This window comes from Dermacentor silvarum, chromosome 2 (genome assembly GCF_013339745.2).
Source record: "Dermacentor silvarum isolate Dsil-2018 chromosome 2, BIME_Dsil_1.4, whole genome shotgun sequence".
NCBI lineage: Eukaryota > Metazoa > Arthropoda > Arachnida > Ixodida > Ixodidae > Dermacentor > Dermacentor silvarum.
Window position 1 is genome coordinate 64,596,216 of NC_051155.1, and position 15,820 is coordinate 64,612,035.

Below are 15,820 nucleotides of genomic sequence, written 5' to 3' on the forward strand. Positions count from 1 at the left end.
TCGACAAGCTAGATATATACGTCATACTTCTCTCTACATACGCCTGTCATCACCATTCTTCCCTCGACAAGCATCATACACCGCATTCGCCCTCACGTCATATCTGCCTAGACGTGTCACACTGCGCATCCGCCGATTTGGTGCTTTCATTTCGACATAGCTTGTGCATCAACATCAAAATTATATGAGATAAAAGTTGTGATCTTTGATAAACATAAACGTTGCACGAGGTTGCGCGCTGCATACAATGATAGTAAGCATAATTTTACGCATCGCCGTTTGTTGTGTACAGGATTAACTACACATCACATTGATTTTAACATGTGCGTTGGATCCGCATATTATACAGCGATAGATGTTATGGGCTCACAACCCTAATGGTTTTGATGTCCGCCGGTGTCCGCCGCCGTCCGTAGCTGGAATCGCCTAACCCTTTGAAAAAAAAGTGAAAGAACAAAACAAATGTTATTTTGCCCCAATGATTCAAACTTACGACCAACAGATTGGCGGTCCGAGATTCTACCTCTCAGCCAGTCTGCCGATGCCACAGTAGTGAAGAATACTGGTGCTCCAGTGCGCGATTGTGCCAGCTGCTGCCATGATTGGCGTACGCCCACTCTACATGTACTGATTCGCATCCTCGCATTCTTCGTGTTCTAGCACGTCATTTCCCATTTCCGGAAGCGCTCCTAAGTTTTATTCCTTCACACATAACGACGACGACTGAGCGCATCTGCTTCGTCTTCATTAGTCTTCTTCAAGCACTCGGCTTTTTATCAACTTTACTGGATTGCGTTGGCGTCGCATCGTTTTCTTCAAGGATGGAATTTGGTCTATTGATGGGGTATCCCAAATATAAATTTTGGGAGAAGCCGGCCGAATACAGCAGTAAGTATCTGAAGGGTAGTTTTAGTAGAAACCAGTGGCTAAGTCGGGAGAGGTAAGAGAACGAATAGCCAAGCCTTTCTACTCAAATATTACGGGCTTCAGTTTTCATTATAGGGCTTAGATTTCAGAGACAAATGATGCTGCATCAATTTTACGCCCTTTTAAACAAATTCCTCAGATGTTTCAGCACCTGTCACAATAATTGAATAGTAAACCTAACACTTGAAGTCGCACTCACTAGACTCCGCTGTCGAATTCCAGTTCTAAATTTTTACCCACAGGACTTTCATTAAAGTTTTGCATCCGTCCATCCATAAAGTCGGTCTGGTTCTCTCACCAAACTGTTCCTTTTTCGGGGATAATGAAACAACAGATGATTTTCTCATTTATTGTCAAATATATTCTACTTTGCAAAAAAGAACTGTAGAAAGACCGTTCCGCCTTCGTAGATCTTATTGTTCAAAATTGCTAACTTCGGCTGCTTCGCCCTTTGGGCACAGCGACAAGAAGGTTGGCAATGTCATCCAGGATCTTATTCCTGTGTCAATGAGATTTTGACTATAAAATCAGAACATATAAGGTTTCGTTACCTTTCTGCAAAATACAATTTCATTCGCTATATTTGTACCTTTACTTATACCTTCATTCTAATAAAATTATTAGCTACAATCGATCTATTATTTCTCAGCTACCTATTCACAAATTTTGATAACATTTTTTTTTTCATTTCGTTTTATTCAAATTTTTATATTGATTGAACTACCCGATTCTTGGTCAATCCTCCAGAGTGGGTACGTGCCATTAACATCTAGGCCACCAAGAAATAAACTTTACAGCTCACATGCGGTTTGTCTTCGCTAAGGTATAAACAATCAGTAGGTCTGCCCCAAGAATCAGTCCTATTTATTTATTTAGCTATTTGCTATAATAGCCTCAAATCCTATTGGGCGTTATAGAGGTAGTGGGTATAATATACATAAAACGAGAACATTCGAAACAAAAACAAATATTGGCATGAAAATTCCTTAAAATGTTACATAGCTTGCGTGCAATAATTACACTCAAATAAAGAAAATCAGAAACGCCACAAAAAACACACAAAGTATTGTCAAGGTAGGGTTGCAAAACTAGCGTGACGTACGCAATGTATAGTAACTGATGACTACTTTGAAAGTCATTGTGTTGAAATTAGGTTTATTGGAACAGGCGTAGCTGTATATCCTTGTAACGGGCGGAACGGGCGGCTAAAACAGTTATAGATGTAGATGTAGAGCCTTGGTGGTAGTGGCACAACTAAAACAGTTAGGTGGGGCAGCGCCATAACTTCGGCGTCGTTTTCTGTGTAGCGATCACGATGCTCCTGCATCATCTTCAGAGTATGGTGTACGTCTTCTTCATCACAATCCCCCCCGGGAGAAAAAGCAGCCATCCTGGCGACTCAAGCAGTAGTGACCACGAGTGGCTCACGGTAATGCTTAAGGCAATCGACGTGAACAATGTCACGTCCACGACGACGGAGGTCAGAGGGGGGTGTCAGTGGGTCGATTAGGTAATTCACCATAGACGTGCGCTGGACAATACGATAAGGTCCATCTAAGAGGGGAAGAAGTTTTGAAAAGAGGCCAGGAGCATTCGAAGATACTGACAGCCAGACGAGGTCGCCGGGAGAGAAGACAGATTGCACAAAGTGAGCGTCATGGAGCCTTTTCTGATGCTGTTGCTCAGCGGTAGTGAAGTGGCGTGCTCACTTGCGACACTCCTCGGCATGACGTGCTGCAGTCGAAACGGGCACAGCCTCAGTATCATCGGGCTGGTAGGGTAGCAGTGTGTCCATGGTGTGGGATGGGTGACGGCCGTAGAGCAAAAAGAAGGGAGAAAAGCCAGTGGTAGTCTGGGTTGCAGTGTTGTAGGCGAATGTAACAAATGATAAGATAAGGTCCCAATCTGTGTGGTCAGATGCGACGCACATGGCCAGCACGTCACCCAGGGTCCGGTTGAAGCGTTTGGTGAGTCCATTGGTCTGGGGGTGGTAGGCGGTGGTGGTTCTATGAATTACGTTGCACTGAGCCAGAAGACCTTCGACAACCTCAGACAAAAAGACGCGCCCTCTGTCGCTGAGAAGTTCACGATGTGGGCCGTGACGGAGGATGAAACACCGGATCAAAAAGAGGCGACGTCGCGTGCCGTGGCGGCAGGTAGTGCCGCAGTTTCAGCATATCGCATAAGATGGTCGACGGCGACGATGATCAAGCGGTTACCGGCGGGTGTCATAGGAAGAGGAACATAGAGATCAATTCCCACTCGATAAAATGGTCGGGCGGGACAGGGAAGGGTCTGCAAAGTTCCAGCTGAACGGCAAGGCGCCGATTTCCAACGTTGGTAGTCCGTACATGAGCGAACGAATTTGCGGACGTATGTAAACATTCCTCGCCAGTAGTAGCGCTGACGAAGTCGTTCATACGTTTTGAAGACTCCAGCGTGGGCGCACTGCGGGTCAGCGTGAAAGTATGCGCAGATATTGGACCGCAGACTCTGCGGTATGACGAGTAGCCATTTGGGGCCGTCAAATGCGTAGTTGCGTCGGCGCAGAAGGTCGTCGCGAATGGTGAAGTTAACAGCTTGGCGGCGGAGTGCGCGAGAGGCTGGCAGCGTGGGCGTGTCAGAAAGTAAGTCGAGGAGGGCCGCTATGCAGGGGTCGTGGCGCTGCTCTGAAGCAATTCTGTCGATGGTGAGAGGCGAGACGATGCGTGTTAGTGTTGACAGGCAACTAAGGTCGCTAGGAAGAGGAGACCGTGACAGAGCATCAGCACCCGAGTGCTTGTGGCCAGAGCGGTAGACGACGTTGATGTCGAACTCTTGAACTCGAAGAGCCCATCGGGCAAGGCGGCCACATGGGTCTTTCAAATTTGATAGCCAACAAATGTCGTTATGATCTGTGACGACGTTAAACGGCCAGCCGTACAAGTAAGGGCGAAACTTCCTAAGGGCCCATACGACGGCTAAGCTTTCTTTTTCAGTTAATGTATAGCTGGTCTCCGCTTTGGTGAGGGTACGGCTGGCATAAGGAACAACGTATTCAGGATGTCCGGGTTTTCGTTGTCCTGGGACGGTGCCGAGACATATTCCGCTGGCGTCTGTGTGTACCTCCGTCGGAGCTGCAGGATCGAAGTGACGCAGAATAGGAGGCGAAGCGAGAAGACGTCGTAATATAGTGAACGCCTCGTCGCAGGCTGGAGACCATGATTACAGGTCACCGGAGCTACCCAGAAGCTGTGTCAGAGGGTGTATTATGGAGGCGAAGTTGCGAATAAAACGCCGAAAGCACGAACATAAGCCGACGAAACTGCGAAGTGTTTTGAGATTTGTCTGTCTGGGAAAGTCAGTAACAGCACGCTATTTCGCGGGATCAGGTTGGACGCCGTGCTTAGACACGACGAGGCCAAGGATGGTTAACTTTAGAGTGGCGAAGTGGCATTTCTTGAGATCAAGTTGGAGCCCAGCGTTGGCAAGGTACGTCAGAACGCACCTGAGGCGGTGAAGATGTGTCGTAAAATCTCGACCGAAGGCGACAATATCGTCGAGGTAACACAGACACGTTTGCCATTTCAAGCCACGCAAAACAGTGTCCATCATTCGCTCGAACGTCGCGGGAGCATTACGGAGGCCGAAAGGCATCCCGTTGAACTCAAAAAGTTCATCAGAGGTAACAAATGCAGTTTTCGGCTTGTCAGCGGCGCCCATGGAAACCTGCCAATACCCTGAGCGCAAGTCGAGTGAAGAGAAGAATTCAGACCCCTGTAAACAGTGAAGGGAATAATCTATTTTCGGTAGAGGGTACACGTCTTTGCGGGTGATCTTATTTAAGCGGCGAAAGTCCACACAGAAGCGGGTAGAGTCATCCTTCTTAACGAGAACGCCCGGCGAGACCCACGGACTGTGAGAGGACTCAACAATGTGGACGATGAATGTCTCAGAAGGGGCGAACAAAACAGTGGCGTCAGAGATGCTTCCATAGGACACAGGTAAAACAACAGCGGCATGCAGAGGAATGTCGGTCTTCTCAGCGGCGACTAATTTAGGGTGATGTTCAGGAGAATCGTCTGAATGGCGATCGCATAAAGGAGAAAGTTCGCCTTCTGCCCGCTCGCAGTCGGTGATGGCTCTGTCGTGAGAAAAAATCCCATCCAAGAATTGCGTCGTGACAGAAGAATGGCAGCACAACGAACCCAATAATGTACATCACGTCCTCAATCACAACTCGGGCCGTACAAGCTGCTAACGGCTGAACATGCTGCGCTGTTGTGGTACGGAGGGCTATTCCAGCAACTGGCGTGGTCAATTTCCGGATGGAGCGACAGAGTCTTTCATTTATTACACAAACGGCGGCACCAGTGTCCACAAGGGCAAGATTTGAGACTCCCTCGATAGAAAAAGCAATTACGTTCGACGGAAAAATGTGAGGACTTGGACTCGAACACATCTATGAGGACGGCCTTGAATGCAGACCAGGTGGAAAAATCTGGCTCGTGGTTTTTAAACCACAGATGAGCCACATCCGAAAGGTGGAAGATGACATTGTTCAGTTGAGCGGTGTCATCCCATCGGTTGTGGACGCTTACACTATCGTAAGTCGATAGCCAGTCCTCCAGATCACTGCCGTCGGTGCCGCTGAAGACCACCGGATCCCTCAGGTAAGGCGCCCCGGAACAGATGACGGGTGGAGGGGTCGTGGACGGCGGGGGCGTGGACGGTGGGGGCGTGGTTGCGTCTTCGGGCATAACGGGGCGATGCGTACGGGTGCGGAGTTCCAGGATGGAAGCTTCGCAGGTCGTACCCAGCACCTCCAAAAATTTAAATGAGGTTTATTGAAACAGGCGTAAATGTTGATCCTTGGAACGGGCAGAACGGGCGGCTAAAACAGTTACGTCGGGCAGCGCTCTGAAACGTAACTTCGGCTTCGTCTTTTGTGTAGCGATCACGATGCTACTGCTGTTGGTGGTGTGCGTCATCTTCAGAGCATGGTGTACGTCTTCTTCATCACAATGTCTTCAGTGCAGGTAATGCATTAGGGAAGGGGGTTCCTCTCCGTATTCGTCTTGGGTTGCGGGTTCGACTTTTGCAAGACACACATGGTAGTTCTTGTAAAAATTCGCGTTGTAATAGTTTATTCTGAAAGAAAACTTTATGAAAGAAACAGAGGCAAAATATTTATCACCTGACCTGTAAATTGACGAGACCTAGCTTTATTAAAGAAATACTAGCTGTGCGTGAATGCTTTGAAACAATGAAACGATCTGGTCGGTTCTGAACTGATTTAATGCAGCCTATTAGTATGTGTTGCGCAGGATCCCACACAGATAGGCGTACTCTAGCTTATGTCTGATAAGTGTTTTGTACAGAAGCAATTTTAAGTGTTGAGGGCCTGTGAAAAATTCCTGCATATGTAACCGAGCGTATTATTCACATTGCTGATAACTTTAGGGGTATGTGCATGCCAGGAAATATTATTAGCTACGTGGACACCAAGATTCTCGTACGACGTGACTGTTGCAAGTGTAACTCCGTTAACATTGTAGTCGAAAGTGCTAGAGGGGTTAGAATGCCGGGAAACTGCTATTACTTTGCATTTGGTTGGGTTGAGGACCATTTGCCACTGCATGGGAATACTAGTTCCAAATCGTGTCACGGTCACTCTGCAGAGTAAAAGAGTTTTGTGAATTTAATATATCACGGTAAAAGAGAGAGTCTTCTTCAGATAGTTTAACTGAATAGTTTATTCTGTTGGGGACGTCATGATTATATATTAGAAACAGCAACGGTCCTTAAGTGGAGCCCTGTGGTACCCCAGACTGAACTACCCAGTGTTGCTGCACTGAATCATTCGCGGTTAGAAGCTGCGCGCGGTTAGTGAGAAAGCATTCGATACACTTCAGTATGTTGGGATCTACATTAAGGGAGTAATTGATGTGGGACCTTGTCGAATGCCTCGGCAAAGTCGAGGAATATACATTCGACTAGTAGACCTCTATATAAGGAAGAAGCTAAGTTGTTAGTGAAGGACATTAATTGCGTGTCACTGGATTAATTTTTTGGAAGCCTTGCTGAGAAGGACTGAAGACTGAATTAGATTCTGGAAAAGAGACAATGTTCGAATAGATTTCGCGCTCAAGAAACTTGCAGGGAGTGCTTGTTAATTAGATTCGTCTATAATTAGGAAGATAATGTTGAGGATAATCACCATTGTTGTCTGATGCATTACTAACTGCTGTAACTTTTCAACCGTATGTGTGTACGTAGGGGCCAATGACATCGCATTTCTTTCTACATCGGTACATATTCACACATTGTAACAAACTCTACAGTGCTTATATGAATAGCCTTGAAATGTGGCTCCATGGCATTACCCTCCCTCTTATCAGCAAAAGCGCCATTCTTGCTTTCCTTCAAAGCGATCCCGTGTAAATTTCCGTACTTTACCGGCAAGAGCGTACGCGGCAAGTGAATTCACTTCAATACTTGGGTGTGCTGTACGCCGAAAGTGCCCGTTAAAGAACCCCAGGTAGACAAAAATAATCTGGAGTCCCCCACTAGAGCGTTCCCCATAATTAAATCGTGGTTTTGGCATGTCAAACCCCGGAATTTCATTTTTAAGGATTAACCGCAGTCCGCATATCGAGCAAATTACATCCAAGGGAGCACGCGCAACAGAAATGCTGCGTAGGCTTAGCAAAAGTAAATGCGGATTGCGCCGACATGCCCTCGTTATGATCACCTGTATGTATGTTCGCCCAATATAAGAGTTCGGCTTCGTTTTGTTTTCTTGCGAACCTTCTTACAAAATTCGACCTCTGGTTATATTAGAGTGAGAGCCATAAGGTTTTTTGACTTGGGCTTCCTAAATTAGTCGCGAATGATATCTTATATCAAGAAGCACGCCTGCCTTCTCTTTTAATGTGACTTCATATCCAAACTTTCCTGAATATATATGCATCCCCGCTGAGGAGGTCACAATATGATTTTATTACTGAATCAGCCACATTTTTTAACAATGAATGGTTTCGTTTATGTTCCCCTCAAGTCATTTTCGTGCGAAAACTATTGGGTCCATTAACAGTTCAACTACGCGAGGTGGTCTTAATAAACTCCTCTGTTCCAGTGGTTCAAATTGAATTTGATGACATTTTTCCATAGAATGCTAAACATTTGCCCTATCAATACCTAAGTGGTATTTTGGAAGATCACTTTGCACACCCAGAAACAAATACCATGGTAGCGACTGAAGCTTCCGTCTGTGAAGCTAAGGCAGCTGCTGGCATTGTATCCCCATATCTGAATTAGTCGTTTCCATTCGACCACCTGACCTCACGCTCACCTTTCAGGCTAAATTATCGGGAATTGCTTAAGCTTTACGTGAATTACTGTAACCACTCTCATCTGCCGTAATTTTAACCGATTGTCTGTCAGTCTATTCTTCACTAACCACACCCAATTTGTCCAATGCTTTAGATGCAGTATATTCTAGACTGCTAGTCTATTCTAGTCTAATAGAGACGCAGTCTATCATTGTTGTCCAAATCTTATTCCCCACATCTCAGTTTTCCTTGGGACAATAAATGGTACTCTACTAGAAAACTTCAAGTACTGATGCAGTGCAATAAATATGGGCCAGCTCATTAGCAACTACACGGCGAGGGAGCCCGTCATAATAGTGCATGCACTATTACGACGGGCCCCCTCACCATAGTGAGTGCCCAATAATATACTTGAGCCTTTATATGCGGAACATTTGACATTTCATTTAACAAGTACAAGTTACTTTCAACTTAGGTTCCTCTTCATAATTTTTTCTGCTGCCCGATCCCAGGCCGATTCGCCAGAGTGTGTTGCATCATTTCTCTGAGGAACAATAATAACAAGAAAGAAAAAGAGAAACGACACTAATCCTTGACTTAGGTGTCTGATAGTGCCACTCGCACCTCGGCGGAACTGGCGGTTTCAAACCGCCAGTTCCGCCGGGCGAAGGCGAAGGAGCGAAGGAGGGCGAGGAGGGCGCGACGCGTAGCCCCCTAGCGGACGGCGCACGAAGTGCACATTACGCGCTCTTCCGCCGCTGACGTGAGATCATGCAACGAGCACCGGCGCGCAGTTGGCGCGCGCAAGCGAGCGACAGAGCAGGTGTGCGCCGGGAGAGGAGAAGCGAGAGCGGAGGGAGTGACGTCACTCCTCCGGTGTCTTAGGCAGGCGTTCACTCTGTGTCAGGTGGTGTGTAGCTCTAATTAGCTTGTTTTATTGGTGTACGGCTATTATATGGACACTCCAAGCAGATTTCTGCCGTCGTCGTCGTCCTCGCCGTGAGGTTCCGTATAAAGTCCAACGGCGATAAAATCGTCGCCGCGATTTTATCGCGGTCACTGATTCTCGGTATACACAGCTGTAATTCTTTTTAACACGAAAGTGTTTCATGCCGGGGTCCACCAAGACTTCACTGACGTACTTCCGTCACGGAAATACGTCAGCTTACAATGTACACGAACATAATACAAAGAAAGAAACCAGAAGAAAAAGTTCCACAAACATGCAAAATTTGGAAGTCGAACCCACGACCTCTCGGTCCGCGACGATAGATCGCCGAGCGTTTAACCCATTGCGTCACAAACGCATTTGCAGAGAGCTACACAGACGCGCCTTATATATCTAACACTCCTCCGTGTACCCGCGCTCTTGCTCGGGGCGGTGCCGCCACCTACGAGCAGAAAAGAGAAGTACTGCATTATGACACTAACGCGCACCGACAGTGAACGCTTCGGTGGTTTTAGCACTACGACGCCTCGATGCCAGCATTCGAAGGGACGCTGGCATCAAGAAGCACTACCAACGCCACCTAGGTGGCGTTCACCGTACTCAGCACAGCGGAGCGTGGCCTCCGCAATTAGCTCTGAAAATGTTTCTGAAGTTGATCGCGGAGGCTGCAATTACGACGCGCTGTACGCGCTGATTTGACTCGGTGACGATTCAGTTACGTGCTTTGTCTTGCGCGTTGTATTAGTGTGTCAGTTACGTGCTTCGTCTTTCGCGTTGTGCTAGCGTGTGCAGCGTAGTGCAGCTTCCATATGCACGACGGTTGCTCATGGTCATCGACGTTGGTAGTCGTGATGGAGGAGACGTGCCACCAGGCGTCAGCGTGGGTGCATCAACGCCTAAGGGCGCTTTAGCCACAAAACACCAATAGACATTATATATCAATGTGCAATAAACATTACACTACTTCTGTGAAGACACGTTTCACTTTCGTGTTCTATACCGATTCCTATATAAGAGGGATCAACCACATTTTTTACCTTTTCGCTAAACGATGAGCTCAGCCTCCTACGTACTCTGCTAACCAATGTCACCCTCAAGCTATGACGCAAATCTTGCACCTACAGTTCACACAAAGCTTTTCTTATCGTCTGGTAAAGGTTCCTGAGTCGGTCCTATGACTTCAGTTTTTCGAATTTAATATGTGTAGCTGTAAAATGGAAGCAAGATTTCTACTAGGGTACTTCGCTGGGTCACTGAACTTTTTTTTTAGATAGAAGAGACACTTCCGGCGGAGGCAACGTTCCAATCAATTTTTTTCTATTTTTTTACGCCTTAGTGTTTCCTTCCGCTTTCTCTTCTCATTTCTTGAGCGAACGCTGCAGGAAGCAGTCCTGCAGCATTGGTATTTCAGTCCATAGGCTGCTTTTTTAATCACGAGAAACGGCAATGGATTCCTTATACGCGATATCAACTTAATACGTTGACGTGAGCTTAACTAGCTTGTGGGCCTTGATGATCGCAATTCAGTTGCTAAGTACCAAACTCGGGTAACGATGTTAGAAGGAATCTTATGTAGGACCTTTCTTACTGCTGCAGCCATTATAAACTCAAGAAAGTCCACTCTGTGTTCATTTTCTTTATTTTACTGTACACGTCATTGGCTGCAAATGTGACAGCTAAAGTTAAGAGAATGTCTACTAACGTACAAGAAACTATGAGGAATACTCCTCATTCGTCGTGGTCACTGAGTGGTTATGGTGTTGAGATAATGAGCAGGAGGTCGCGGGATCGCATCGCGGCCACGGCGGCCATACTTCGATGGGGGAAAATGCAGAAAACATCCATGTGCTTAGATTTAGTTGCACTTTAAAAAAATCCAGGTAGTCCAAATTAATCCATTGCCCCCCACTACGGCGGGCCTCATAATCAGATGGTGGTTTTGGCATGTAAAGCCCCATAATTAATTAATACCCCTCACCGTTCTTGTTTTTTCTCTCTTGTGCTCAGAGGAACGTCCTTGTATGCGGGGATCTTTTTTTTTAGTTGTTGTTAATCTTCCTCCTAAAAAGTATATTTTACTGTTTGTTATTTCAGTATCCTGTTCAACTTTGACTTCGTACTGAAATGCCTTCTGTTTCCTATAGTTCCAGTTCGATTGTATTTATTACATTACAGTCTACTTAATTATTTTATTTTTGCGCACGAGCCTCTTTGACAAGAAATCTGCATAACGAGTGACGGTGATTCCTGATACATGTATTCCTCAATTTGCAGTACGACACCCGTTAACTTTTTCCGGGTTGCGCTATGCCTTTCAATGAAACCGTCCACAAATCAGCCTGGCCAAGACATTAATGGTGCCATTATTATTGCGAGAGCAATTATATGGACACTCCAAAGCGGATTTCTGCCGTCGGCGTCGCCGTCGTCGTCGCCGTCGCCGTGAGGTTCCGTATGACGTCAACGGCGATGAAATCGTCGCCCCGCTCCGGACGCTGTATGTGCGAGTGAAAGGGAGCGAGAGACGCGGGCTTTCACGGGGAGCGAACGCACAGCGGAAAGCAAACGCGCGTTCAGCGCCGTGCTCCCTGAAGGGCTGCAGAATTAAGCGTCTCTTTCCTCCTTTACAATCACCATATACATGTATAAAGAGCAAACGCGCCTTCTTCTAGCGAGCGAAAGGCCATGTGGGGACGGGAGGGAGGGAGGGGAGGCGACGTTTAGCTGCGGCACCAAATGCATATTTATATAAAAACGTTGCGAGGCGAAAGGTTGGTAAGATTTCCGACGCTTTTCGACGAACGTCCCATTCTGATCTCGTCGAAAACCTCCGAGCCGACCCCAGAGGCACCGGCAACAGTCACCAACGCCGCGCGCGTTCGGTGCGAACGCGGGCAGAACACCGACGGCGTCGACAACAGTTCTGTGCGTTGCTGCTACTGCGGCATGTCCAAGTTTACACAGCTGATAAAACCACTATCCTTACTCCGTATAGATTTCTACTAATTTGCTATCGCAAATGACGCTTCGCCTTTCGGGCGAAACTGCGACATTATTAGTCAAGGACTGGATCGAGTCCGACGAACACTCCTCGTTCGGTGCCGAAGCATCGTGACGGAACAGGCAGTTTCATCACATGAGTTCAAAATCAGTTTCAACGTCGCTTCTAGTGGTATATTAACGTTAGTCGGCGTCTATTCCTTTTAATGGCAAACAATAATCGCTGGGTCGCTCAATCATTGGTATGAAAAGTAAGAATTCGGTAAATCGCAAAAGGTTCCCTGCTCCACATGCATAAGGGTCCCGTGCCAGAGATAATACCATTTACCAAGGGCTTTTTTAATGATGAGATGTGCCAAGCACCTTCTCTCGGTAAACTTCGTCACTTTGCTCCCCGTTAACTACATAAAAAGTCCACTTTTTTCATTCTCACCTCATATAGGTTGGTTCATTCATCACGGGTTTTACATTGTAAGACATTCGAATCAGTAATCAAGATAGTTCAAGTTGGTGGACCCGCGCTGCCACCTTTTCAGTGGAACCGTCTTGTAGCGAAAATTATGGCTGCCGATGGACGCGAATGCCCAAATTGCAGGTCGCGTGGTTCAAAGTATAACAGCGGGACTTTTTTGGAAGGACAAACAACCGAAGAACAGACAGACCGAAGAGCAAGCGCTGACTTTCTCTGTGTGTTCTTCGATGTTGTCCGCGTCAGAATGTCGCGCTGTTATATTTTGAATCACACGGAGCCAACTAGCGCACTCTTTGACGTTGGAGGTTGCGGGAGGACCGAGGTGAAGATCGCCGGAAACGACTTCAATAAAGATAATCCTTCTGCACATCTGCGCGATAACTTTCACGTGTGTGAATGCCCCTTCAGACACTGTTGTCGCGTTCTTGTAGCAGAGCGTCCTGTTTTTTAATTCTTTTTTTATTGTCATTATCGCGACTCTAGCGTTCTCGCACTGCGGGAATTTGTCGCTTCTATTACGGTTGGCAGTTGCACCATCTGCGATGTACCCGTGTGTTTTACAATTGCTGCTGCCAGCCCACAGTACTGTGTGACTATGATGAAACTGGCGCCGTACCTGGCGAATCGAATTAAGCCCTCGGAAACAGTGCCACAAGTTCAGCCATATAGCTGGCTTTCAGTGAAAGCCCGTTATTGCTTTTGCAGAAGAGTGCTTCCTTTTGCAGAAGGTTGCGAATTCAGCCTGACAGGATTCCATAACCATATATGCATTACAGGGCAAGAAGATAATAATAATAATAATAATAATAATAATAATAATAATAATAATAATAATAATAGTAATAAGACATGAGCACAGTAGGACAAATGACAAGATCTGCCATGTGTTCAAGTGTGCTGGTGTTCATGTTTTGTTTCTGCTGAAGAAGCGTTTAACAGCTAGCACCCGCGTCCTGTCTGTTTCGCAAACGTCATCACGCCACCGCCTCATCGTCAGTTTCATCCTCACAGCACGCATGCAATTTGGTGACAGACGGAACAGTTTTGCACACACATCCGCAGACGGCGCCCTCTGTTGGCTTTTGGTAAAATCTTTGCGCGGGTAAAAATAAATTATATATATATATATATATATATATATATATATATATATAATTATTATTTTACGTAGGTATGTTTCTAGCTAGGAACTCACATTTCTCCACAAACTCTTCATTGCAACCTGCGTCCAGCCAGCACGACCGCGAATGAGTGAGGGCACATGGCTACAGAAGAAAGCAAGCGAGTTTCGTTCCCCTTGCTACGTAGTACAGTTGAGGAATATTTTCGCAGCGTCATGCCTTCGTAATGTTCATTTCGCATCTTTTCCTATAGACCTACACCATGTTTGTAAACAGCGGTAGGCGCCGTCGATATATTTTATGCGACGTCGCGTAGGCTCCGCCCAACGTTTGGCTCCGCCCACGTTCGCCGCCACCGCTTGCACGCGCGGTTGGCGCCTTTTCTTTAATGGGGTGGGGGAGCTAAAACCACGATTTCATTATGAAGCACAGAGTAATGAGGGCGCCGGATTAAGTTTGACTACATGAGATTCTTTAATGTGCACCCAGTGCACGTTCTTGCATCTCGCCCCCATCGGGATACGGCCGAACGAGACGCTAGGCCTAGCTCGTTGACCGCCGCAGTGACGGCCGACAGCGCTTGCGACCTGGCCTGCTGCTCATCATTGTGCGCTTATTTTTTGACAACACGATTACCGTTAGCTTAAATGAATCGGTTTTGTAGGTGTCGTTGGTGCGAATAACAAATGAAACGTAGTACTTGCAAGCCAGCCGAGCCGCCTCGCTGAGACGGCCGGTGCTTCGGTTTCCGTCTGCGAGACGAAATGCCGTCGGGTCGTTGCTCCGGATGGCGCGAGTGGTTTAGTACTGGGCGCTGCTTTACGAAACACGCGCAAATTCGAGATAGCTTTTCTAATAAGAACTATTTTATGTTAAAAACAAGCTGTAGCCGATTTCTACGTCGCCGTGAGCGGCGATAGAAGCGATCGCCTCGGTGATGGGACCGGCAAGGTACCGGCGCTACGGCGACGCCGCCTGCGTAGGCCCGCGCAATGTGAGCTAGCTGTTGTACGCGGCCGTCCGATCGCTCCGACTCTGTACTAACACTGTACATTTTGTTTCGCGCTCGAAATTTAACTGACACGTTTAGGCGCGTTTATGACTTCCACACTGCAATAAACGCAGCTGTGACCCTGCTGCCTGCGTATGTGAACGTGTGACAGGATATTTACACTGCTGGTGGCTCAATTCTTTGAGGTGAAAACAAATTCGAATGTGACGTGTTTTGTGGGGCATCTGCTCGCTCGACCTACATTCAAGGCTAATCCTAATCTAGCTTTCCCACAGTGCGGCAAGCAATTATAATGGCACGCTAATAACGATCCTAAGATCGTATATGATCCTAAGATCCTAACGTAGTAACGATCCTAAGATCGACTAATGCACGCCAATCAAAATAAAAGAGAAGCTTAACGGTTACGAAATGTTTTGCGCATAATGGATGATCTGGTATCATAATCCAACTTTCGCTTTTTACCGCGGCGGCCCATTGCTTGCGACGGTATTCATCAACAGGAAACCTATGAAAACGTTAGTCTCTTGCGTATTTCGACGCAACTCAGCTCATCCACATACTGCGTTTCTTTCATTGTAAAATCATAGAATAAAGACCTCACAGATTGAACCGCACAACCACCCGCGAAACCCAGCGGCTGCTGTGGTAGGCGCGACACGGGCGGCGGCTCGGCGGCGGAGTGCCTACCAAGCGAAACTAAATTCCGACGACAGCGCCACCGCACTATATATATATATATATATATATATATATATATATATATATATATATATATATATATATATAGATGGACGCCAGGTATGTCATCTGCTGATGACATACGCTCTGGTGACGAGCTAAATTACTGTGCGTGTCACGAGAGCCAAATTGTCACAAAATAAGGAACGAAGAAAAGAAAGCTCTCTGAAATATATCGAGACACTCAGGACGCGTTCTGTATGTTTGTGCAGGTGTCACAGTTCAAGCTCTGTCTACCACACCGGTACTGCTCAGCTATTGGGTATGTGCGCCCTATATTCTTAT

At 46.7% G+C, this 15,820-nt stretch overlaps 1 protein-coding gene across 1 annotated transcript in view; it reads left to right on the forward strand.

Annotated features, from left to right (window-relative positions):
* LOC119440098 (2-amino-3-carboxymuconate-6-semialdehyde decarboxylase) overlaps positions 1-15,820 on the forward strand; it is a 60,391-nt gene that overhangs the window by 14,806 nt on the left and 29,765 nt on the right. Inside the window, exon 3 of the mRNA XM_049662749.1 lies at positions 15,748-15,797. Within this exon, the coding sequence (XP_049518706.1) occupies positions 15,748-15,797 (50 nt within the window). The remainder of the gene's footprint in view (positions 1-15,747; positions 15,798-15,820) is intronic.